This window comes from Thermobia domestica, chromosome 1, assembly GCF_964235325.1.
Source record: "Thermobia domestica chromosome 1, izTheDome1.hap1.1, whole genome shotgun sequence".
Lineage (NCBI taxonomy): Eukaryota > Metazoa > Arthropoda > Insecta > Zygentoma > Lepismatidae > Thermobia > Thermobia domestica.
In genome coordinates this window covers 87,010,365-87,038,268 of record NC_137454.1, presented here as the reverse complement: position 1 = coordinate 87,038,268, position 27,904 = coordinate 87,010,365, and the positions used below count along the sequence as shown (strand labels likewise).

At 34.6% G+C, this 27,904-nt stretch overlaps 1 protein-coding gene across 3 annotated transcripts; it reads left to right on the top strand.

Moving 5' to 3' along the window:
* The first annotated feature begins 577 nt into the window (after positions 1 to 577).
* Positions 578 to 26,830, top strand: RsfS312 (ribosomal silencing factor RsfS-like protein, 312). 3 transcript variants are annotated; one of them, XM_081760584.1, is made up of 6 exons: positions 1,390 to 1,407; positions 3,655 to 3,759; positions 18,025 to 18,210; positions 20,064 to 20,234; positions 23,273 to 23,533; positions 26,638 to 26,830. In XM_081760584.1, exons 2-6 carry the CDS (start codon positions 3,711 to 3,713, stop codon positions 26,820 to 26,822), a joined length of 852 nt encoding a protein of 283 aa, XP_081616710.1. In that variant the 5' UTR covers positions 1,390 to 1,407; positions 3,655 to 3,710; the 3' UTR covers positions 26,823 to 26,830. The 3 variants fall into 3 exon arrangements, with proteins under 3 accessions (XP_081616713.1, XP_081616711.1, XP_081616710.1); XM_081760587.1 differs by lacking the exons at positions 1,390 to 1,407; positions 3,655 to 3,759 and adding an exon at positions 578 to 621; XM_081760585.1 differs by lacking the exon at positions 3,655 to 3,759 and having other exon boundaries at positions 1,249 to 1,407.
* The last annotated feature ends 1,074 nt before the right edge of the window (positions 26,831 to 27,904 follow it).

Here is a 27,904-nt window from a genome sequence, read left to right as displayed (position 1 = left end):
TTTCTAGGGGATACTTTTTCTTCAAAAGAAAGGAGGCCACATGTCCTCCGAAATTTTCTTTTATTCCCAAAAACCGCATCCCTATTACATACACAACACGTCAAAAAAGCGCACTTGAATTAATTTTTTTAATTTTCTACTTATTTTTCATAATGATGCAACCAAAACAACGATTTTTAAAACACAAAAATTACATACCTTCTTCCCTCCATTCTCTTATTTCTTCTTTACCCGGAAGTACCTACCATCAATGTGAGCAGATCAAAAACGAGGAATGCACGAAAAACACACCTAGAGTTCCAAGATGTATTACGATCAACGAGGAATTTTACTCAATTTATACAATTCTAAGCATTACACTTCGATGTAAATTACCAAAAACAAAGTAAACATGAAAAAGCAAACTTTGCGTTGCATTGCGTTCACGAAAACCTCTACACAATGACGAAAACCTGTACGGAATAAACCCCACCTTCCGTACGGAATAAACCCCAGCTTCCGTTCTTTCCACAAAAACCACCAAAGCAATCACGCTACACCTGCTACTACTGCATACATCTCTCAAACATTTGCACATCACTAAATGCCTGATGTAAATAGAGGGAGAAGAACAACAAACAGGTACGTTCTTTTACATTTTCGTATCACTCGCGAAGTAAATGAAAGTGGGTTTGTTACCCCCTTTTTAAGTTCGTAGATACTCAATGAATAATCCGTAAAAGTATGAGCGTCCAGCTCCTTCTGCAACTGCTCCTGTCTGTCGTATACTATATCCCTCTTAATTTTTAAAGAGATTATTTCCTATCCTATTTGTTCTATCTTACATTTTTGTTGTTGCCTCTGTAAATTGTCTATGTGTTTTATTTAAGACAGTGGCATCATTCCTTTTCTTATTAGGGACAGCAAGAAAAAAAGAAACCAGAATTGCTGTAGTGCGACAGTGGCTGTTACGGTGATTGCCTCGTGTTTTTTTTTTTTTGTACTCTATGAGGAAGAGAGTGGAGTGGGATTTCCTATACACCTACACTGCACTCGCATTTTCTTTTACTTTTACACTACATACATCCCCTTCTTTTTATACTTTTTCATTTTACACTTCCCACATTTCTCTTTTTAACCTGTTCAACTTGGCTTTTAACCCTTTTCCACTGTCTGAACTTCTTTCCCATTTTTGACCTTTTCCTGATTTTGACCTTTTTGCCGATTGTGTTCTTTCTTTCCAATTGTATCCTGTATTTTATTCAATTTTGTTCCTGAATCATAAATAGTCCGTGTTAGGAACATATTTGACAATTTTGCATTCATAGCATACATGACTAGCGAGCTGGTGCACCAACTATTTGACCGATAATGGTCTACGACAAGACAAGATGTTGCGGTATTTCATAAACACTTCTCTTAGACATGGTAAATATTAAAAGGTTATTTAGCATTTTACAGCACTGTTCCATTAACCACAAAATAAATTATTCAAGTTGTGTGCCTAATGAAGGTCTTTAACTAGGCTATACTGAAATTATTCAATTTCTTTTTATAACGCACATAATGGTACAGATGTACAATAGAAAACCTACTCAAAATTTAATGTGTGCATTGGCTTTTCGAGTTAAAAAGTTGCACTTCCAACGTGGTATTAATTAACGTACAGATTGACCGCGACACTGGTTAAGTTCAGAAGGTTATGAGAGCATATTTGTAAATAGATCGTTGGATCGTTATATATATATATATATATATATATATATATATATAATGGTGCTTTGCAAATTATAAGTTTTTAATTCGTAAAATCTACGGAAGAAATGTGTTACTTAAATTCACAATAGAATTTATAAGTAATTAAGAGTAGATTGGTATCTTATGTCACAATAAGGTAGAAATAGCATATAGGAAGTTTAGTCTATACAAAGAAGTGCTATATTTTAGCTGTGGGGATTCAGGTTTTTAAGACACTCTTTTGCGATATTCACATTCGGTTAGGTTAGGGTGCAGTTTTACTATACGGAGCTGCCCATTCTGAAATGTACGGAAAAATTTGGAGAAGTCTAATTTGCCAATTTTATGTCGAGAACAGAACCTAACGAACCCCTGCGGGTCTCTATCCCGTTCCTACCCGTATCCTTACTCCTATTCTTATTACTACTTATACTATGGATCCGTATAGTAAAACAAGCATAGGTTAGGATAGGTTAACATCTAATTCAGACAGTGCTGCCGAGCAAGCGTTAGCAAGTGAAGGCGGGTTAGAGCCCCGTAGTGCATGTTGTTCCCCCATTACTAAACATTAGTGAGGGCAAAACGATTCATCTCGGAGAATCGATTTATTTACTCTGATTCACTAAAATGATTCGATCATTTAATTCGTTCATATAAATTGGTCCTTAGTGCATCCGCTTCGCGGAAGTGAATTGGTTAGGAATGATTCGCTCATTGAATCAATTAGGTTTCTGCGCATCTATTTTGCGCAAATGAGTTATTCGATCGTATGAATTGAGTGGGAATTATTCGATCATATGAATCGCTTGGGCTATTGTGCTTTTTTTCTGCGCAACTTAATAAATTCCTTGTGAGGAAATGCAATATCATATTCATATTTATTTGCCTGTTCATAGCTTACAAATGAGGACAATCCTCAATTAAGCATTACAGTTGTCAGATATGGTTTACATTCTCTATATATTATCAGTAAGGTAAGTTTCCACAGAGTAATAGCTTTTTTCTAACAATAATTCTAACAGAGTATTTCTGAATATCCGTTTTTCGTTAATGTCCTTATACTTTGTTGGTAATTTGTTATATCATTTTATACAATTCATATATACAGTTTTGCTAAAATTTGCATAGTTCTGTTGGATAATATACATATTACAATTCTGCCTAGTATTGTATGAGTGAATCGTATTAGCTAATGTAAATAAATCCTTGTGTTCGATTACATACATAATTGTGCGATATATATATAAACTAGGTAATGTCAATAATTTATATTTTTTTAAAATATTTTTACATGAGGATCGTTCAGGCATACTAAACATTATTCTAATAATTTTTTTCTGTATCCGGAATGTACTAGCACTTATTCTCGAATTCCCCCAAAATATAACACCATAGTTTATTATTGAAAAAACTTTGCTATAATATAAGGACATGACAGCTTCCTTGGACAAACTACCTTGCAACCTACGGAATGCAAAGCAGAGTGAACTAAGTTTAGTATTAATGTATTCAACATGAGTATTCCATGTTAAATCTTCATTAACATATACTCCTAGAAATTTAATAGATGTAGTTTGACATAATTCTACAGTGTCTACAGTTATTTGTACAAGTTCATTTCTTTGGCCCGGGAATCGAAATTTGACAATGTTAGTTTTTCCTAAATTCATAGTTAATTTATTTATGTTTAACCAACTAATAATTTTTGTTAGCATCTTTGTAGTGAGCCTTTCTGCTTCATTTACTGAGTGTCTACTTACAAGAACATTTATGTCATCAGCATACAATGTTGACTTCACACAGCCTAGACTGTTAACCAAATCATTAATATATACAACAAACAAAAGAGGACCCAATATTGATCCTTGCGGTACTCCTTTTGTTACTTTCATTATAGATGATTTAAACATTTTTCTTCTGTCATTTACCTCTTTACAGATGCCAACAGTTTGACTACGTTCAGATAAATACGACTTTATCCAATTGTTTGCCACATGACACGGGCAGCGTTGCATTGGGATGAGTGGAATGTCTGGGAAACTCGTAAGCTTCAGTTCATTGTAATTATGAAGTTTCAATAATATGCTGTTGTTCTACTCCCATTGTTGTTATTTTTGCATCCTGTTTTCATATTAGGGCTTGAGGCAAAGACTGTTGCAATCTCCATATTTTCTCTGCCAACTTCAGTTTTCGAGGAAATACTTTGCTGAAATATACTCCATAAGATTTTCACGGGATGCGAGAAATTATAACAATTTATTTTCAACTTCTTATTGATGTACATATTAATACAAAAAAAAATATAGAGCTCTAAATGCAGTGTATAGGCGACATTCATGTTTTTGATTTTAAATACAGAAAGTATTATAGAATGGGCCTGTAGTGCTATATTCATTTCTGGCGAGGATTATTTTCCCAGGTCATATAAACTTGGTAAAAATACACATCATGTTAATGTATTTCTTTTGTTGTTGTAAGTCTTACAGTTATGCCTTATAGGCTAAAGAAGAGGCGGACGATTGATTAAAGTAAAATTGTTATCTCTCAATCCATTCTGTTCTATTCTGGGGTCACTGTGGCTCATTGATAAAGCTCTTGACCCCGGTGCGTGGGGTCCCTGGTTTGATCCACTGCTTAGTAAGTTTGTGGTGTACACCACGATGTCCGTAGGTTTTGTCGGGGTACTCCCGTTTCCTCCCACACTCTCATTCCACTTATTCTTCCATCATCATGTACTTGCCTTAATCATTCATTTTTCTTAGGCTAATGGACATAAACGTTGAACGTTAACAGCAAGATTTCTATTTTGTCCTATTACAGGGTGTCTACTGGAATACCAGAAAGTAAATTCATGACTTTTTCATGACTTTTCATGACCTTTTTGTTCAAATTTTCATGACCGTGGCGATAAAAATTTACCATTAGTAATAATAATCCCCTACCATCAGTGGTGCATCGGAACTATGCGGGTTGCTAGTCTTAAATATCACTTATTGTGAATCTTAAAGAAAGAATCTAAAATTCTGCCGCCTTGTGCTCGAGCACAGAATAGCACTTACCTAAATACGGGCCTGCTCTTACCAGTGAATCACTGTATACTGTATTTAAAGTTTTAATTCTGGGTATAATTATCCATCTAGCAGAAATTTGTCTGAAATTAAGCACTCAGAGAACTGCCCAAAGACAAAACAAATTATAAAAGAAATTCGTTTTTATAAAATAGATCATCAAATTTAAAATCTGCAAACTCAAACGAATAATATTATTTGCATAAGTCTAAAGGCCCAAAAACATACAATTTACATTTCTTAGAAGTAAAGAAATAGCAGATCAGAAAGTTGGACAAAAAAAGTTGTTACTATATTACAGAGACTAGAAGATGAAATGGGGAGCAGCTAGGAAGACAGTAAAGTACCAGTTAGCCAGCACTAACTGGTGGGGGAAATTCTCACAATTACTGACCTGATACAACTGTTTCAGTACATGCAATATGAGGTATAAAAGTATGAAGTATAAAAATATACTCTGAGATTTCAGATTTTCATGACCAGTTGGATAAATAAAGGACTTTTTCATGGCTTTCATGACCACTAAGCAAAATATATGACTTTTTCATGACTTTTTCATGACTTTCATGACTTTCATGACCAGTAGACACCCTGTATTACATTCTAAAATACGTTCTATTTTATTCATGACTGGCAAAAACTAATGATCTCTTTTTAATTTCTTTGAGCTAGAGAAGAAAGGGAGTTGACACATCATCATATATCTAATATTATTGTGATCATTTTAAAAGATTTCCCTCAGGGAGACTTTGATTAAACGCGAAATGAAATGAAATCTTAAAGTTTTAAGTTCCATAGTTATCATAGTATAGACTAAAGGAAACTACGATGATGAGAATGAATGAAATGGTGAAATGAAAAAAATTGAGCGAAAACGGGAGAACCCTGAGAAAACCCACACATATGGTGTTTGTCCACCATAAAGCCCGTCTGTCGCAAATAGGAGAAAGCCAGGGACCCCATCCACTAGAGGTGAACGCTTTACCCTGAGCCATCACTACCTCAATAAGCAAAAGATGAACATATATTTGCGAAAATACTGGTAACCCCAATTGAATCCAATCTGAGAAGTGCCCCTGAGGAAACTTCTTATCCCGGGGGATTTTCTCCCCGGCCACCCCATAAATCACCACTGTTCGTCTATGTTTCTAAGGGAAAACCATTAGTTAGTTAAACTTGAGTTGAGTTGTTTTTGAGTTTAACGGTCCGTTCAACAGCAAGGCTATATGAGACGTGGACCTACTGATTATATATGGAATCCGAACCACATGAACTCCCACCGGGAATCGATCACCTTGTTTACATGGAAGCTCAGAAAACCATTAGTATCTTCACGTGTATTTCAATAGTAGTAAAGCAAAAAGTAGGTACCACTAAGCTTTGTTCCATGTGGACAAGTGTTTTTATTGAAAGATGTAATACACTGTCTTCCCAGAGAGATTCTACGTTCGTCTTTCTATATATAACTTTCTAAAATCCATTATGTACAATACAAATATTTTACAGTACACTTTTTCTGTGTAAATCAGGGATAAAAGTGCGGGGCAACGCGGGGATATCGTCCAACCACTTCCAGAAAATACCTGTGGCGTCCCCCATTTTCTAAAAAAAAAATACAATGGGCAAAGATAGGCACGGGGGACGTCATGCATCCCCCTACCTTTTCAGATCCACTTTTACCCCTGATATAAATACTGTATTTACACTAAATATAATATAGTACTTTGAGTTGATTATGAAACATTAAAATTGACCTTTATGGCTAGTGAAATTGAAAGTGATGATAATAGCTTTATCCAATGTACGTACAATATTTTGGTAAAATGGATAAGTGGTCATCAAGAGTATGTTGATACTAACTGCGAATTCGTATTACATGTAATTGAGCAACACTGTCAGTACTTCACGACGAGAAGCAAGCAACAGGAAAGTTTCTTTTGAAAGTAATATGTTTCTAATAACGCAGCTTTCTTTCTTAAGAGGAAGCAATCCTATCACGCAGGAAGAAAAAGCGCGAGTACGTTATTCTTTCTTTTTTCACTCTCCGTGAACTGCAAGCGCATTTGCAGAAGCAACTCTACCAATTCTCTCACACAAGCTAGCAGATTGTGATTCTCAATTCATTTCTGGCAAGAATCATAATTCATTTGATTCACGCAATAATTCGTTCATAATGATCGGATCGTTCATGATCGACACAACACTACTAAACAGTTACCCAAAGAAGATACGTTGAAGTCAAGTGCTATGTAGTTGTGAGTTGCAATGAAGTGGTACACACGTCAGGCATTTGTTTTTACGCTATATGATGTGTTTTTTCCACTATCCTCGTTTACGCCCCTGCTCCACGGACGCACACCTCGTGCTGTCCTCTGGGATGGTTAAATATTCATGCTTTGTAGAGGACAATTGACACAAGAGGGTTGAGTTTTTAGTTAGTTCGTGTTATATGCACTGTAATTATGCCATATATCCACACACGTAGTTATACACATTCCTCGTGAAGTCAATCTACACCCGTTAACGCAAGATTTAAAAAAAAAAAAAAAAAAAAAAAAAAAAAAAAAAAAAACTGTGCTGATAATTTCTATATCTAACTAAAAAACTAACTAACTCTATGGCCTATGGAACCCGGAGGTTCAATGCCGCGTTAACAAAAGCTCTCCACTGACTTCTATCCTTAGCTAACTGCATCCAGTTTCTACTTTGTATTCCAATCTCTGCGAGATCCATTTTAATATTGTCCTTCCATCTGCGTCTAGGTCTTCCTAATGGTCGTTTTCCGATTGGTCTTCCAGTCAAGACTTTGAAAGCGTTTCTACTTTTTTCCATTCTAGCTACATGAACTGCCCACCTAAGCCTCCTAGACTTGGCGACCCTAACAATGTTGGGTAAACCGTATAAATTATGTAGTTCCTCATTATGAAATTTCCCATTCCCGTTCCTCTTGGGTCCGAATGTTCGTCTCAGGATCTTGTTCTCAAATATTTTCAGTCTATGTTCTTCCCTCAGAGTAAGCGACCCTGTTTCGCAACCATACAGAACAACAGGCATGATTATCGTTGTATATATTTTAAGCTTCAAATTCCTTGACACAATTCGCGACGACAAGAGATTTTGAACCGAATAGTAACACGAATTCCCTGGTTTTAGTCGACATTTAATTTCTTCGTGAATATGATTTTCGTCTGTTAATATTGATCCTAAACTATCCACTTTATCAAAAGTATTATTTAATATTTTAACGCATCCATAATTTGCCGTATTGCGGTTCCGACGCACTTCCATGTATTTAGTTTTCTCTGCATTTACTTCTAAACCCATGTCCCTGCAAGCGTTTAATAAGATCTCTGCATTTCTTTCTATTGTTCTCCTATCATCCCCTATTAAATTTACATCATCAGCATATGCCATAACTTGGTGAATACCGTTCAACTCTAGGCCCTGTCTGCTATCTTTGATTTTCCTTATAGCGTATTCCAGAACAAAGTTAAACAATAATGGCGACAACGCATCTTATTGTTTCAGGCCATTTTCGACGTGAAAGCTCGTGGACAAAAATTTTTCATTTTCATTTTTCTTTTAATAAAAGAGACACTGACCAAAGCTTAAAACTTTACTTTATTTTAAATTATAATTTGTAACTGTTTCGGATATCTAGCATATCCTTCTTCAGACACGATCGAAATTAATGAAAATACAGACATATATATAAATGTTGTTATAACAGAGTTTAAATTCTTTAACCGTCATATATATATTCATTGTTATAAAAAAATTTTAAATTCTTTTAACAGTCATATATAGTCATTGTTGTACTTTTTTATTTTTATTTATTTATTTATTTTTCTTATTTACCGAGGCCTTCAGCACATCCTATAAGTCTTCGTGTTCACTTTCCATTTAATCACTTCCTTTATATTTGGTTCTTATAAGGGCCTTTTATTTTTATTATTATTATTATTATTTTTTTTTTATTTTCATTTATTTATTTTTTTTTTTTTTCTCTATGTTATTCAAACTTCCTTGCCATGATTCATTAATTGGTAATCCCCCTGTCCAGTTCATCAGTTTATCTCTTCCTACCTTCTTTATCCAATCCGCTTCTTTCCACTTCCTTATTATCATTCTTTTCTCCATCTCCAATACTTCCGTCTTATCCCAATTAATTGCGTGATTCGTCTCCTTAACATGTTTGTATATGGCATTGGTATCTTTTTTCTTCCTAACATCATCTTCATGTTGTTTTATCCTTTCTTTCATTCTCTTTCCTGTCTCTCCTATATATGACATATCGCAGTCCTCACACCATACCCTGTAAATGACCCCTTCTTCCTCTTCATTAATCTTTTTAGTTCCTTTTCTATTCTTCTTCTTTATTGATCTTAATAAAGTTTCTCCACTCTTTCTATAAGTTCTCACCCCTCCTTTCTTCAATAAATTCTTCAGTTTCTCCGTTTCTTCTCCCATACTTTCTATGCCATGCCATTTTCCACTCTCATCTTCTTCATTCTTCTTTCTCCCTCTCTTCCTCTTCCTGCGTTCTTCTTCCTTCTCTAACTCTTTCTTGCTGTAACCGTTCTTCTCTAACTGTCTGTAGAATTTCTGTATGCTCTCCTTCCTTCCTTCCTCTTCGTCCTCCATCATTTCTATTCTTCTTATCATATTTGTTATGAAATTTCTCTTTGTACTCCTATCCACGTCGCTCCTCTCATGGCAGTACACTCCCGCTGAGCACTCTTTCTGGTACCACCTCGTAACCATTTACAGACAGAAATAATGTAACAGAGAAACAGTTACAAATTATAATTTAAAATAAAGTAAAGTTTTAAGCTTTGGTCAGTGTCTCTTTTATTAAAACAGTTAATCCAAAGCCATGAATAGTTTCATTTTTCATTTAAACCTATCTTAATCTAATTAGCTTTCTCGGTATTCCAAGTTTTGTAAGAACGTTGTATAATGTTTCTCTCCTAACCGAGTCGTAAGCCTTTCTAAAATCAATAAATAGTTGATGTACCGGGGTATTGTATTCCCACTTTTTTTTCTATATTAGTAAAGTATATATAGTATCTATATCTATATCACTAAAGGATATATATTCTATATCTATATCACTAAAGTAAAATTTTTAGGTGCTGGACAAATTTAGAGACGTCTACATTTAGAGTTAAAATTCAATACTTTGCAGGGGAAACATCGTCATAAGCCGGGTTTGAAAAGTCCACTCGCCAGTGGCGAGTACCTTTTTTACATTTGGCGAATAAAGTCCGATCAATCAAAAACATGTACTATTTCACACAACAAATAAAAAAAAATGTCATATTGCAACGCATCACCAGGGTGAACAATCTTTTTCATTCGATTCTCAGCTTCTGTACACCGCTAACTAGTTTTGTCTATTTTGTTATTGTTTCCACTCTGACTGCGAAATGGTCTGCTAGTAGGTTTTTCGAATGGCAAGATTTTTCAAGCACTGCTTATAAGGAACACATTTCAGCAGGTGGCAGAATTAAATACTAAGTAATACAGCTGTATTTTAGGTTTACAAGTGTAGGATTACTAGTGCGAAGTGCTTCACGACGGTTAAAATAAGCGAGTGCGTATGAAACATGACTATAAGTTGTTATTTTTCACCGGCGGAGTATTTTTGCACACTGTACAAAAGCTGTATTTTATACCCACACAAGTGGGTATACAATTATTTTATTTTATATTCATACAATGACCCATACAAGTTTTAGTTATTTTAATATGGAGCTTGGAACCCTGATTGACATCTGTGAGAGATATAACAACATAGCGTAAGTCACAATTCTTTTCTGGCGTCCACCACTTTTACAGAACTCGTTTAAATACCAGGCATCATGTGCAACGTAATGACATATCTTTGTTGATGTGAAGTCTCGTTTTCTGTGACCTAGCGAGAGAGGAGGAGATAGGGTGAAGCCAGCCTGTAAACCCTGTGTTATTTGTGTGCTGAATGGAAGAAAAGAAGGGATAAAGACTGGCTTATTTTTTCAGGGCAACAGAACTCCGCAGTAGGTTTCCGAAGAAAAATTGTTTGCTTTTTAGTGTTCATGTACCAAATTGTTATGAAGGGGAAAATATAATTCTACTGTATTCACTTCACGATTTTGAAATTTAATAATACCTGGTGTATACGTTATTTGCTAATCTCTAAGGAACGAATGAATATTCTTGAAGTAGATTTTAAATTGGTTTACCTGTGAAATGTTACGGTGAAAGAATGCAGTCGAAGGCACAGACAAATATGCAATACACTTGTCACTAGTAATTCTAATAAATTGTTATAAAATATAAATAAGTAGAGAATAGCAAAAACTCGGAAAAATAAAATTCAAATTTTAGAGAAAAGCAGGCTAAGGTCAGAATTATCGTAGTTTTGAGTCAAGTAGTCATGTAGGATAACTTTAAGGACGGGAACACTCAAGGGCTTCAGTATATTCGGTCCCTGCAAGCCTTGCGGAATTTCATGCATATTTTAGGACACCATCTCCATCAGCTCGGGAAGCATTCCAAGTTGTGTCGATGATGTGTGGGTCACACGTGTTTCGACTTCGGACCAGAAGGCAATGCGAGCAGACACCTGTGTTTCTTTGCTGCCTCGTTTGAGGAAGGAACCATTTTTGGACAGAGTGTTGGCATGTGATGAGAAGCTGGTCCTGCATGAAGATCCACGGCGCCGTCATCATTGGTTAGCATCCCATGAACTGATTCCAGAACAGTCGAAACCAGCACTGCACCAGAAGAAGATCCTCCTGTATGTTTGTTGGACTGCTAGTGGCATCGTGTATCGGAAACTGCTAACAACTGGTTAGAACATCAACTGTGTACAGTCAGCTGTGCAACTGTGTACAGTCAGCAGGTGAGTCGTGTTCAAGAAAAACTCAAAACTCTGGAGCTAGCACTTCTGAATTAAAAAGGGCTCCTGTTAAAGAACAACGCTAAGCCCGAAGTAGCTAGGATGACCCGGGACACCATTCTACGCCTTGGATGGGAAACATTATTATTGCATCTGCCATACTACCCGGATATTGCACCGTCTGATTATCAGCTCTTCCATCTCTTGGACAATCACCTTAGAAGACTCCAGTTCAAATCCCTAGTAGAAGTGCAAACTGTACTTGATACTTTCTTCGCTTCACAGCGGACCAAGTTCTATCGCGATGGAATCCATGGCTTTCCATAACGTTGGCAGAAGGTCGTCGATGCTGATAGGGACTACTTTTGATCTTCCAGGTACGTCTTAGATGACATATCGATGTTCGAAGTTGGTGGGTTAAAAACGCAGAACTTTCTTCTTTACCTTTATATATGAGTGTGCTGCGAGAATTCAAGTTACACCCGTAGTGTGCCGCAAGTTGAAAAAAGTTGGGAAACGCTGCCCTACGCAATAAATTCCATTGAAGATTTGGACGTTAGTAGGCTCATTCCTGAGTTTAAGTTGCTAGTTATAATCACGCGTTATTTTAGTTGTTTTTAATAGTTTATAAAGTTTAGAAGAACACATCAGTCTATTATGATGATATTGAAGTTGTATACTATACACTAATTATGAATAATTAACATGTATCAATCAAGTAAATAGTTATACGTTAGTAAGTAAACCACTTAGAGAGCTGCTGTACGTATTGTTACCATATTTATAAGCAAACAGATAATTCTTTACACGGAGTTTCCAAGTACCTACACAGATACTTTCATTTCTAACGATTTTTAAGTATGGTTTTAAAAAAATGTAAATAAATTAAACTTGAGGTTTAAATAAACAAAGTATGCAATATATAAAATTAAAAGAAAAAAATTAAATTGGTACCTTTTATCAACCTTTTTTTTTTTTTTTGCCTTGAATGTAAAGTTCTTTGATTTTTAATTTTACAACCAGTGCTTTTACTCAGTAATGGAATGAATTCAATTTCGTTTTATAGATCATCTTAATGCCGTACATTATTAGCCTTTGTCAGATTTGAATGTGCTTATTTTTTGTGAACATATATATTAATTGTTAGAGGCTTACATTTGGTTTCAAGAGCGACGTTTGATCTGAGGCCATGTGAGTTCGTGATGGATAACACTGATATATACAGAGTGTTAATGAACTATACCGACAAACTGTAAGTGCTGATTCCTCACATCAAAATAAGAGAAAAAGTTCATATGGGCCTATGGCGGATGGAATACTCTGTACACCCATTGAACATTAATGAAATATGCATTTTTGGATTGCGTATACGTGACTTCCTTTACGCTGATAAGGACTACCATCCACAGTTTCTCGAATGCCAAATAGGGCCTCTTGAAATGTAGCTTTTTCGCGATTTTTTGAACAGCCCTAGCTCTGAAACTATACACTTTTCCCCACAGGTCCATATGAACTTTTTCTCTTATTTTCATTTATATAAGAAATCACCAATTACAGTTTGTCGGTATAGTTCAGTAAAACCCTGTATAGATAGATAGATAGATATAGATATATACAGTGTGTCCAGTAAGCAAGTACAGATATTTTGAGAGGTGCCAGGAGAGTTCATACTAAACAAAAAAGTTCTTATGAATATATGATCCATTCTCTTTCGGTTTCCAAGGTAAGGGCGTGTACCTTTTCATCCCCTGAAACCTGCTGAGTTTCAGTTAATTGCATATAGAACACCCTGTAGTTGATGTTAAATCGGAAATTACATCTTCTTCGAAAGGTAATGAAGCAAGCTTTCCGAGGTGTACAGATTATTGTAAGTATGCCTAAAGGAGAGAAGTAACAAAGAGAAAATTTAAGAATTTCTCCCCAAAATTGTTTTTTATTTGTTTATGTGTTTTAATATTATCTCGTGTTAATGAGTGGAAATATTGTCACTAGGGTAACAGCAAAAAACTGGGTAGATACTACACTCTATGCCGAGGATGTTAAAGATTTACGTTGGCATAAACAATAGTCGAGAAAATTAATGATGTAAGTGTACGCCGGTAAAAACAGTGTTACGTGGGAATTACAACTGTTTATTTCAATAATATTATTTAGTAATAATTTATAATTCAATAATTATTTGAATCTTAAAAATTGGTCGTACGCTTGATGCTAGTAATTGACATGAATTGTGTTATTACACAGACGAGTACAAATTGCGATTAAACCTAGGATTGTAATAAAAGGCATTTTTATTGTTTCTAGTACATAACATATCAAAAGTCTTATCAAAATCATGGAGAAGCCGCCATTTTGGACCGCCATCTTGGATAAATTCATAAATCATTTTGATAAACTTTTGTTGTAATATCTTTGCCATGAATCAAGCTAGAGACTTGGTTCTTGTCCCAAATCGAAGATAATAAACAATACATTCACCAAAATGTACAATTGATATAATTGTGTTTGCAGAATTATTTAAATATGGTTACTGTTAGGCTGGAAGCGTTGTTCAGTTGCTCTTATTTTGTCACTTTTATGGCTAATAACTATGAAATCCTTAGAGATACTGGAAAACACCCCGAAATGAAATTAATAGGTCCCAGTCTTACCTTTCTATGAACACCAAAACTGTTTACCTATATCTGAAAGTGAGGGAGTTTTGATGCAGGGTGTTGTATTTTGAGTCACTCACATACGCAATTCAAGTACTGTGGTTAGACATCAAAACAGGAAAGAAGCTGGCAGAAACAACAGATGACATTTTGGATCGTTGGGTTTAAAAAAAAAAAAAAAAGTAACTATAGCTCCACTTCCGTAAGGTCGATTTTCATCAAGTTGGTGCCAAAGTAAAGGACATTATCTTTTATTACAGTGTCATTCCATATCAATTCAACACAGTGACAACCTCACCATCTCAGATTTTAATGAAATTTGGTACATAATGTCCTCTAGATAGATTAAGAAAAATACCAAATTTCAACTTTATATATCGACCGGTATTAAGGATAAGGTTATGTAAAGTTTGGAAAAAATGCCCAAAATAACATGTTCAATGTATTTTAAAATTGAAATTGCAGCTCTCCTAATTGAGCTAACCAGTTGGTTAAGGTTCATTCTACAGCATTTTTCATGTCCTATCCTGTAGTATACAGCAGCATATAGGCTAATACAAATTTTAATTTTCAAAATCAAAATCAAAATTTTTCGAAAAGTACATATTTTAAAATTTTGAAATTAATTCCATGACTAGGTGAATAGATTATTGTAAAGCACCTGGCAAAATATGAATTTGGGATGATAATGGGTTCATTGTTAAAAAATTTAAAACTAACACTATAGTTTTCATTAATACCCTGTACGTAGCAAGTTTCACAAGTAAAAATGTTACTCTAAGTAAACGTGGTTTTTAAAAAGGATACATATAGCACTGGTACAACAGCAGGGTTGGCTGGTTTAAACCAGGTGTTTTTTTCATTGAAAAAACAATTGGTGTTAAAAAATGCAGAAATGATACAAATCGTAATCACGAATGCCACGTGAATTTCATAGTAACGTTTTCACATATATCGAATCATCTGTGTTCAATCTAATATTCCCCTTGTAGTTAAGGAGTCCCTATGAGCCCACAAAATTTCTCCCAGGTGGAAACCGAGCAGTGGTTCAGATGCCATTTCAAGTAATATGTCCAGTCGTTCATAACGTCGCTGTTACATAAGGAGTTAAGCCTAAACAAACCAAACGAATTGAAGCAGCTTTAGCGGGTAGACTGAGTTCATTGTCAAGCAACAGGGAGCCTTCCTTAACTACACAAAAGAAAATCTACACAGAAAAATCAGAATTTGCTGTCATCTGTAATTTTTCTGAAAATTATAGCACAGCGTTACAAGATGAAGCACAGAACTACGACTGGACAAGCTAACAGGTCACAATCCATCCTTTTGTTTCGTATTTCAAACAGGAAAACCAAGTTGAACGTGTTAAATATGTAGTTGTTTCCGATTGCCTGGAGCACAATACAGTTGCTGTTTACATCTTTCAAAAACAGACTCATATTATTTCTGATATCCGAATTTCAAAAACTTCCAAACAAGTTTTTTATTTATTTATTTATTTATTTTTCCGACAGGCCTATCACTCAATACAAAAATAAGAAAAACTTCTTGAACCTCTTCTTTCATGAGGCAGCTTTTAAAGTGAAAGGAGGGTGGTACTTCTCGGCTATAGCCTGGAAGAGAGCCTTGCGATGGAGTAGGCAGTTCAGTAAAGAGACCCTATGACAATCAAATTCAAACCCCAAGACAACTTTTTGAGTAGGCAGCAGAAAACATTACCAAAGTAAATTTTGCCTACTTAACCCAAGAGGAATATACTGAAGCTGAAATGTTCCTGTTCCTGGAAAGTCGCTTCGATCAAGCATTGACTATCAAAGGGACAAAGCAATATCATCCATTCATTCCCAAACCTACATCACATTATTGGTGAAACACTTTTCAGATGGTTTGCAGGGTTGGGAAAAGAAAGTGTCAAAATCTTCAAATAAACTTCAATTAGGAGAAATATCAGGCTATGTCACCGTTGTCTATGAAGGAAATTGGTGGTTCGGGTAATGTTTTATAGAAAAATGAAGAACTTGATGAAGTAAAAATAACTTGGCCATCCATCATTCTCATAGCCAAGAAACGTTGCTGTTCTGTGGATATCTGTAGTGGACGTTCTGACAAAAGTGAATCCTGTAACTCCCGATGGAAGAAGTTGTGTTCTCCTTGAAAGTGATGTATCCCGAACAAATATGTTTTTTTTTTTCAAATTTCAAGTGATAAACATATCCTATTACTTATTGAAAAGTTTTACTATGAAATCATCTGTACTCTTTTTTTCAGATTAGTATTCATTTTTATTTTCACAGAAGTGTAAAACTTAGTATTCTTGTGTTATTACCCTACGTACAGAGTATTCTTGAAAACTAAGTGTTAGTTTTGAATTTTTTTAACAATGAACCCATTATCATCCCAAATTCATATTTTGCCAGGTGCTTTACAATAATCTTTTCATCTATTCATGGAATTAATTTCAAAATTTTAAAATACGTACTTTTCGAAAAATTTTGATTTTGATAATTAAAGTTTTGTATTAGCCTATATATTGTTGTATGCCACAGGATAGGACATGAAAAATGGTGTAAAATGACACCTTAACCAGCTCGCTAGCTCAATTAGGAGAGCTGCAATTCCAATTTTAAAATACATTGAACATGCTATTTTGGGCATTTTTTCTAAACTTTACATAGCCTTATCTTTAATACCGGTCGATATATGAAGTTGAAATTTGGTATTTTTCTGTCTATCTAGAGGGCATTATGTACCAAATTTCATTAAAATCTGAGATGGTGAGGTTGTCACTGTGTTGAATTGATATGTAATAACCCTGTAATAAAAGATCATGCCCTTTACTTTGGCACCAACTTGATGAAAATTGACCTTACGGAAGTGAAGTTATAGTTACTTTTTTTTCCCCCCCCCAACGATCCAAAATGTCATTTGTTCTTTCTGCCAGCTTCTTTCCTGTTTTGATGTCTAACCACAGTACTTGAATTGCGTATGTGAGTGACTCAAAATACAACACCCTGCATCAAAACTCCCTCACTTTCAGATATAGGTAAACAGTTTTGGTGTTCATAGAAAGGTAAGACTGGGACCTATTAATTTCATTTCGGAGTGTTTTCCAGTATCTCTAAGGATTTCATAGTTATTAGCCATAAAAGTGACAAAATAAGAGCAACTGAACAACGCTTCCAGCCTAACAGTAACCATATTTAAATAATTCTGCAAACACAATTATATCAATTGTACATTTTGGTGAATGTATTGTTTATTATCTTCGATTTGGGACAAGAACCAAGTCTCTAGCTTGATTCATGGCAAAGATATTACAACAAAAGTTTATCAAAATGATTTATGAATTTATCCAAGATGGCGGTCCAAAGTGACGGCTTTCCCGTAGTCAGATTCTGGTAGACTTTGGTATGTTATTCAGGACACTCAACAGGACCTGAAACAATAAAAATATATTTTATTACAATTACTTCTAGGTTACTCCCTTTTTTTCCCTAAATTTACTCGTCTATACAGTATACGTAGAAAAGTTCCGTCTGGAGTTAATGAAATCAACAGAGTTAAGTTTCCATGTTTCTTCGCTGTTGGTGTTTTATAAGTATGATTCCATGTTGACATCAGCTGTTAATGAAACCAACTGAGGCAAACATTTGTAGATTACACAGCGCTTTATATTTACTTGTGAAACTTCTTATATTTTAAGGAAACCGAATGCAGAAGCTGTTTGTGAATCTTAATAAATCACGTGAGAAATTGGTGTCCTCGGCAGCAGAGCATCAGAAAGCACTGACAAGCCAACTAATCTACGTCAGGCATGGTAGCAGCTATTCTGATCAGCCTTCTGGCGACAGTAAAGAAAATCAGGAGGAAAGAAAGAGTTCTGCGAAAGGTATGAAGTTAAAACTGATCGTATCCAATTGATATTGTATCTGTGGAGAGTAACATTTCTACCTTGCTTTAATAGAGAACATAAATATTCTTTACTTGAATAGATAAGATTTTTTATACACTACTGTAGAATGAATCAGAAAGAAAATATCAATGAAAATTTCGTAAATGATAACTATTCAATTATAATAATTATTCTGGTTTGGTGACAAAACACCTAATACCCCCCCCCCCGCAAAAAAAAAAAAAAAAAACTGATTGAAGTGTGTGTAGCTTTGTCCTATTTTAAACGAGTAGCCCTTATTTAAACAACGGGGGATGACTCTTATTAAATCCTATTTTGTAGGTTAAATTTTATCACATTTAAAATTTCGCTTGCAGACATTTCATTCTTAGGTTATATCAAGAATTTTGTTGTTGCGCTGTTATTAGGGTTGATTGATTTGAATCAAAGTGATTAAAGCGGATGATCTTTTTTGAAAACAGTGATTTGTCAGATTTATTTTGCTTAAAACTGAAATAAAATGCAATATTTCTGCCCATTCTTGGATACTAATCGAATGCCAGACTGAAACTAACATCTTAATCCGTAGTATGTGATGCTAGAATCTTAATAATGCAAGTTTAAACAATTTTTTTTTTTTTTTTTAAAGATTACAGTTCATGGCCCATGAATTTTTGACAGTATACTTAATTTCATCATTTCATATTGTACAGAAGAATTGAAAAGAAAGCTTGAATCCATCTAATATTTAGTATTTACAATTTTATGTGTCGTGGTAATATATATAATAGCCTTTTTACCGTAATTGAAACGACGTCGTATATATATATATTATATACTGAACGGTTTAAAATAAATTATTGAACATAGTAAGTACCTCAAGCCGGGTTTTTATCAAATCACTTTGATCAAAATGGATATTCAGAGGGGGAAGGGCGATTTATATCGAAGTAGAAATCTCTCGGGACATCATTGATTGAATCCTGACGGGAATTCACCGAATCCTTGCAGCTACGGCTTTAACTGCCGGTCATTGACACATTTCTTTCAATGTAACGCTGGATGGTACGATAAACAAATCGATCACTTGATGTACATACAGAGGTTTCGGTGTGAAGAAAATCCGTAGTGGTGGAATGCCCACCTTATGTAGTGCTACGACTCAACACAATTCTCGGGACCGCGGGACTTAGTGGTAGAGCGTTCACCTCTGGGGTATGGGGGCCTTGGTTCGATCCCAACTCGCCCCAAGTGAACTTTGTGGTGGATAAACACCGTATCCGTGGGTTTTCTCGCGGTTCTCCCGTTTCCTCCCACTTTCTTCATTTCATTCATTTCTCATCACTGTCTCCCCTAGCCTAGCCGGCATAACCGTGGGACGTAAAACTTAAATATTTCAACACAATTCTCGTAGTTGTCCTACTCCATCGTTATATGTTTCCACTCCTATGCGTCTCACCGTAGAATGTACAAGTCAGATGCCCACTTCGCCCATGATATCCAGATGGGAGCACTCACTCGTACCTAGTATGGTCAAACGGCGGTCAACCTTTGACAGTATTTATGAAATTAGGAATTGCTACTGAATAACTGTTATGTGTGAGAAACAGCTTGCAGAAAACAACATAAATGTCAGAAAATTCCTGATTTTGCTTATATTCTAACAACAGTTTATGAAGAAACTTGGAACTCCAATTTAGATAAGGAACATCAGTTAGATTTTATTCCTTATTTAAAAAAAAAAAAAAAACAAGTACAAGCGATTTAAATTTTAAAAATGATTTAAATAAAGAAAATCAATAAAAATTATTTTTGTCAATCCTGACTGTCATTATATACACATCTCGTAGGTGACAGATTAATGCCTAGAGCTGCTGCGAGTAGGTATGATGTGTTCCGGGACGAAGATTCTACTGTGATATTGGACGTAGAGGAAGAAAGATGGCGGAATCTTGAACTGGCTACTGAAACAGAACTGGTAGAAGACAGAGACAATGAATTTGCTGGGATTAATCTTGAGCGTAAGTAGATATTAATGATAATAAGCAGTAAGAGATTGCAGATGTAAATCCATATAAGGAATATAGTAATATAAAAAGGATATACTGATTGTGAAAGCTAGGGAAGTCGCAGATTAAGAGAATTTTCCAGTTGTATTTGTTTTGTAAAGTTTAGTTTTCTTACTGTTAACTTACAAGCTAAAGCACTTTGTAAGTTGAAATTTTGATTGTCTAGGTTGGAGTTTAAATAACGGAAAACACACGATTCAATATGAGTAGTGTACACGAGTGTATGAAAATTAATTGCTAAGCCCTTTAACTTGTCAGAAAGTGTCTGAGAGAACATTAAAAATCATACCAATTTTTTTTTTTTCCAGCGGACATATGATGCCCCGTGTAAATATATATTAATTGGTTCTACAATAGTTCTTGACCATTAATGTTATCCTGTTTTGAAATCAATGTTTCTTATTACTATCTAATGCATTTTAGGTTAATTTGGGCTGAAATTTTGAAATACAGTTCCATATTTATGTACCTCGGTGCTATAATGAGTTATGGTTTCATATAAATGGATTGAAGTCTCCATGGGATGGGGAAATGCTGTCCTTGACAAGTAGGGATGCGCATGAGACAAGATTTGTGGCTGTCTCGTCTCGAAAATGTGCTGTAAAAGTGATGTCTGGACTCGTCTCGTGCGCATTCCTATTGACAAGGACCTGGGAGCGTGTCCTAAAATTTTTACCGGTATTTTTCGGTCTATAATAATTCAAATAAAAATTCCGTTGCGCGATGTTTTCTTTATAGTTGATCATATTGAGTTGTTGAGTGGTTCAGTGTTTGTTTACGATGCTCGTTAGTTATTCTCTTTGTGTCTCCCTAGTCATGGACTACTACGTTTCTTCATTGTGTAGCTGATCTGTGTATATGACTTACATGTAGAGTCAGCAGAACAGAAAACTGGTACATAGTCGGCGCCCATGTATGTTTCTCACCCATGAGTAGGATTTGGATACACACCTTCTCATCCTAAATTCGAAATTATTTTAAATTTTAACTATTTCGGTATAAACCATTTTTGGTAATGATTATTTATTTTCATAATTCATTAAATAAATCTTGGGCACACTTTAGAAAAGAGTAGTGGTCCAGGTGAGAATGCCCTTTCCCACCAGTTATTCATTATTTCGACCCTCGCCGAGGGCACTATTCTTAACATCTGCGAACCACAGCACAACAAAAAAACTTTTAATTAATATTTATTTTCCGAAACTAAGAATTCTGGGTGCCCACAACAACAGTCAATAATAATAATGTAATTGTAAAGTATGAATCCAAATTCAAAATTTGTTTCCATGGTGATGGAATATATCTTTTTTTTTTTTTTTTTTTTTACTTTATTTATTACAATGGTGCGTCCATTCGAAGATTTTTTTTTGCAAGTGAAACAATTAATTTACATATTATTATGTCATTGTAAATTACAATTAATTTACTTATTGTAATTTATTTATTATTATTTTACCCATTGATTTAATTAATGAAAATTATTTTAATCATTACAATTATTTGTTTTGTACGTCCTCAACATCGAATATTTCAGATTTATGCGCTAACTTAAAGGTTAGAACTTTCTTGAATTGATGGATTTATAGCGATAAGCGAGGACTAGAGAAGAGGGAGGCGGAGTTTACTCCGACATTAAATTTTATACAAAATTTGCAAGGCAAAACATGATCAGTTCTATTATTGTAGGATTCAAATCGTGGAACTATAATTTTTCGCTTCGGTACGTCTAGTAGGTATTGTAGGTCAAAATTATACTGCTGTTAGTATATATCTATGACGAATATTACAAACATTAACCAGAATTACAAATCTTCAGTTTTAATTGTATATACTTTCTTTTTGAATATTCTGTAATTCATCTACTTCTTCCAAAGCGTAGAAAACGATGGTACATTCAACTAAATGTAGATTTTATATGGCGGCAAACACGCATGTAGACGCATGCCAAAAACACCGAATTACCTCACTCTTCCTCAGTCCTTGTTTTAAAACGACCCCTTGTTGCTGGAAATTGTCAGGCTCGCTTCAAAGCTAGCTGAAGTTTTATGGCAGGGAGGTTGAGGTGAGGACACAGCTTCTCAGAGAAGTAGTTGCTTTCAAAATTTGATTTGTAATGGCTAGTTACGGGCTGTTATACCCTGTATAATAAGTTCGGAATGTCCTTCGAGTACCATGTTGCATCAGCCATCATCACATTATTTTTTATACTATCTTTGTTCTAGGTCCGTGAATTCATACTGAGCGCTATTAAATGGATTCCCACCAGTCTATTATGGTTGTTATACATAACTTTCTTATAAGTATAGTGATCGCAGGGAGTCGTGAAGCGTGACCTAGATCTACTGATTTCACCACCCAATAGAGCGTGTGTGTTTCGGTCGTCAATCTCTATCTATGAAAACTTGCCAGTGACATCTCGTATTATACGAAGGACTCTAACGGTATAATGTTGGACTGACGCTAAATTTCGTTTTGTTACTTTTTAAAAAAATATATATATTTTTGTTGTTCTTGTTGTTACCGTTTAATTCGAACAGTTGGTACCGTTCGTGTTATAGTTATTTGTAGTGCCTTTATTTATTTATTTATTTTCACTTATTCACACAATGTCCTAAAAGTTGGCAAGATAGTTGGTGAGCTTCTGCCGTTTGACATCGTACAGAAATCTTTCAATTTTATCACACGTAATGCAAAACACTTCTATAATTGATGTAGATTTCAGGCTTCATGAGTCATTGCGGTGACTATGGTCTTTTAAAATATATATATATATATATATATATTTTAGATGATACCGGAAATTCATATTAAATCTTTGTTGAGAATAAGTGTGTTTGTTTAATTTTCTTATTATGACCATGAAAATTTAACTTGGTTTTAAATTTCCTTTGTCTTTCTTTTTCTTTTTGTGTTTATTAATAATGACTTATATCTAACAATAATCTTAGGTAACTATTCGCAACTTTCACTTGTCGCAATATACATTCTAGGAGGAGTTACTGGTGTTATAGAAATAGAAGAATTAGTCGATATCTTAAGACGAGAGAATGCACGAGATATTTTTGTTGTTGCTGTGCCTGTTGAGTTGAAGTACGTGGACTACATAGTGGTTGTTAGTGGGAATTCGTACCGCCATATGCGTGGCATGTCAGAATTTGTGAGGAAGGTGTTCAAGAGAAAGATGTGGAAAAGCGACATTATTCCAAGAATTGAAGGACAAGAGTCAAAAGATTGGATGGCCTTAGATTTAGGTGAGTGTTGCGATTTACCTTATTTTTCTCATTGTTCACTAAAACAATTTTATGATTAAGAACAGAATTAACTGACTGCTGTTAAAAAGAAGTTTCATTCAAACATCTTCCCTGTGTAATAAATTTTTCCAGTGTACCTTCAGAAGATTCATTTGTCTTCTATTTCTCTACGATTCGTCCCAGACTGTTTCTAAGAAAAGAAGTTTAGTCGATAAAAACCAACGAGAATCACAATAGTGTGCAACCTATGAAGGATTTGGGAAGGTTAACACCTGACTTATAAATACCATTAATGTAATGTTCTGTTGTTTACGATAGTTTCTATTTGGAATACCAGTTTATTAGTTAAATGCTTTATTTCATTAATGCCGGAATCGCTTGGATTTGCGTCTGGAGAATTTACAGGTATCTCGTTGAAATTTTCTTTGTCCAATTGAGATCTTTATGTTAAGCCAAAATATTATAATTTCCTATGTAAAATCCTCAAAATATGACCTTTTAAAGCAACTGGTGGCTAAGATTTTTTCTTGAACAAAATTGTACCGATATACTCTTTATTGGTACAGAATTATTGTACAAACTCGAAGGAAGAGGACATTCACTGTAGTACATATCAGAACCAGAGGAACGTAACTCCATTTTCGTAGGTTTACAGGCGAGAGGACAAAAATATTATTTTCTTAGAAATATGTGTTTGCAATAAGATGGTAACTGAGCTACATTACAACAGATGATCGACAAGGAGAACATATGGTGTTACGTTCCATTTACATCAAGTGGGGCTTTCAAAATTATGTCCAAACATGAAGAAAACGAAAACCGTTCCATTTTTGGAGTTAGCGAACATTTTTTAAAACAAGAACACCCTGAATACTGATATGGATTTTTATGTTCTGCATATAGCGAGAGAAAAAGAGGACACCCTGCACATCTCACCAATATAAAACAGAGATTGTGTGTGCACATCAACAAGATCTGTAGGTGCCTGAAAAAAAAAATGTTTAACTTAATACCAATACCCTGCATTTTCTGTCCGTAATAAAAGTAATTTTCTTATGAAATACTTTGCTGGCGTTGTTGGAGCTGATAGTAAATTGTGACTATATTGCAAACAGTACATTGTTCATGTATAGAACTATCAATTGAATGGAACTTCGTACTTTTTTTTTTTATTATTTAATCTTGTCATCCATTTCTTACCAATAAGAACGGGAGTGCTTTATTATTATTACTTCTATGGTTTTTCTATGATGTTACTTGAAATTACACATTTCTGACAGTTTGTGTGAATTAAATGCATCTCACCGCCGACTGAATTTTATTGATTGATTGAGTGATTTTGAGTTTAACATCCCGTTCAGCAGCGAGGCTATATGAGACGTAGACCTACTGATTAACGTGGAATCCGAACTACATGAGCTCCCGCCGGGAATCGAACCCGGGTCTCCCACGCCAAAGGCGCGTACGCTAACCGTTTAGCTACGAAGGAGCTCGACTGAATATTATGTTCTGTGAATTGGATATACGTTACATCAGGGCAGTTTGCCGCCCCGTACAATGACATCATTTGCCACTACAACGATATGTTGTATTTTTAATTGTATTCTTTGGGCAAAATGTGTGATCTTTTTTGTAAATATCCACTAGCCAGCTAGGTTAAAAAGAAGAAAAGGAAATATATCTTGTTGTAAATCAATGTATGTTTTGTTGTTTATATTTTCCTAAAAATCACCAAGACAACATATATATATATCTATCTATATCTATATCTATCTATCTATCTATCTATCTATCTATCTATATATATATATATATATATATATATATATATATATATATATATATATATATATATATATATATATATGTTACGATAGAAACAGAAGTAAGATTAGACATAATGACAACAACTTTTTAAGGATCACAAAGTTTATAATAAGAAAGTATAAAATAAACGACATTTTGCATTATGTCAATTTAAGTTATTCATTGTGGCTCAATAAGATAATATAATAGACTCAGGACTAAAACAAAAATAACAAAAGTATATTGTTATACACCCCCCTCTTTCTTCAGAAAGAACGAATCTTAAAAGCCACCATTTTAAGTATGCTACCCCATCGTGAACAGCGAAGGAGAGGGAAAGCACACTCGCACTCAGAAAGGGCTAAATACTTCAAATACATTTTCGTGTTTCTTTAAATAATAATCTATTATGTTAGTGAAAGATAAAGCAAACACACCTGCAGAAGAAAGATGGTAATCCTTTTTATAGAATTCAATATCGAGCTTCAATCTCAATATATCAATTTGCAATTCCAGTGCAACTAGCTCTTTTATCTGTATTTCTTGATTTTCCTTCTAAATGTTAAAAAATAATAATAATAATAATAATAAAAAAACTTGTTTCCACCTTCAGTGATAAGGAACTTGTGTTTGTGACGAAGACAAGACAAGTTTTCATATTAAAACTGTGATAACTAACTAAATTGTACAGGTGATCGCTACTGTTCGTGAATTGAGTTCTTGTATTTAACAACAATCAAGCAATTCATGCTGGGATATGATTGAAAATTTGCTTTAGCGTTGTCCATGTGACCTTAAATTAATGCGACTTAAACATTATTTATGAATGTAGTATTCAAATAGAAGGTCAGCTTGGTAAATTTAACTACCATTATCGTGAAGTCTGTTTCCAACTATTCATTTTAAATAATATAGTTATGACAGATTTTGTCGCTCCGTGCAAATTCCCTTTTATGGTAGATCCGGCGCTGCTTCACATTTAATATGAAGAACCTTATGCATGGCCTCAACCACTCAAACGAATAAACACAAATCAAAGAAAGGAAGAGTATGTAAAATTGTATTTCTAGCTTACTTTCAAAAGAAAACTAGAAAAATAAAGTTCTAAAGTTCTAAGGTCTTTTATTATTATTATTATTATTATTATTATTACTTTTATATTGGTGGTTACTGCATTAAACACTGTTGCTTTTCACATAATAATTAGCGAAGTACATAGTTTTTTTTTTTTTTTTATTGTTTCTTTCTTTCATGTTCAAAATGTAGATAAAATTGATATTTCTGATTTGTGATTCTAGGAAACATTGCCCTTCACATCTTCTCTCCAAAGGCAAGGCAGCTGTACGACTTGGAGACATTGTGGTCTGTGGGAGCACAGTACGACGACCTATATAACAAACCAGAAGATCCCATTATTTCATTGTTAGAAGAACATTCTATTTTCCTGCAGAACTTGAAAACAACGAATGAAGTAAATAGGTGATTTTTTTTTTTTTTAAAGAAACAAGAAATGTAAATAAAACAATTGTAAATATATTTTCTAGGTAATATACTGGGCTTTTCAATTCAGCATACTGTTTAAAAACTAAGTTCGACGTCAGTTTGTGTTAAATGAACGAGATCATAACACCAGTAATCGAAGTATTGTTGAGAACTTGATAACCGAAGTAACATGACTTTCTTCCTTCAATGTCTAGTAGTTTCCAGTTCAGAGAAAACTTTACTAATGCGGAATTCCATAAACATAACTGTAAAAAATAATGTAATCTACGTGTATTCGCCGGTTTTCAGAAAGTTGTGCTTATCTTTATGCAAATAAGAAAGTTATTTTCCCACCATACATTTCAGTATATATGAGGACTTATGGTTGGTTAAGGCCCTATGTTTCTATTAATAGATCCTTTCGTGCATATAAACTATAATAAAAGAAAAAATCAGCACGGCAAAGTTTTTTTTTTTCCTTTTGATAGAACGTTATCTAGAGAGGAGGAACAATGAAAGAACACTGACCAGCTATACAGCTTGCCTGCATATACGTACACTGCGTGACAATTGCTAAGAAACGATTGATGTATGCCACGTATCATTCCCAGCAGCCGATCAATTAGAGTCAAATGCAATGTAGAGGATGTAGTTGAGCATATAAAAGATAGTGCGCGAAAACTCTGTATTCAGTCGAAAGTGCATGCAGTGAAGTGTTTGACGTAAATAGTGCCGTAGGTGGTGCAACTCAGTTCTCTGAAATTCAGTGTCGTAAGGCAATAATTAAGTGCAAAATGGCTTTAAGACAACATTTGAGTGCGTACGATCGTGGATGTGCAGTTAGACGGCTGGAAACTGGTTAAAATGTCACTACTGTTGCGCCAGCTATTGGAGTGTCAAAATGTCATCTCGCGATTGAAAACCATTTCGCGGCGCTTAAATCAGGTTGGTTTGTATGCACGGAAGCCTGTTAAATGTATCTCACTTCAGCCACGCCATCCTCGCGAACGATTACAGTGGTTTCACGAACACCTTAAGTGGGATCAGCAACAGTAGTCCAGAGTGTTCTCCGATGAATCCCGT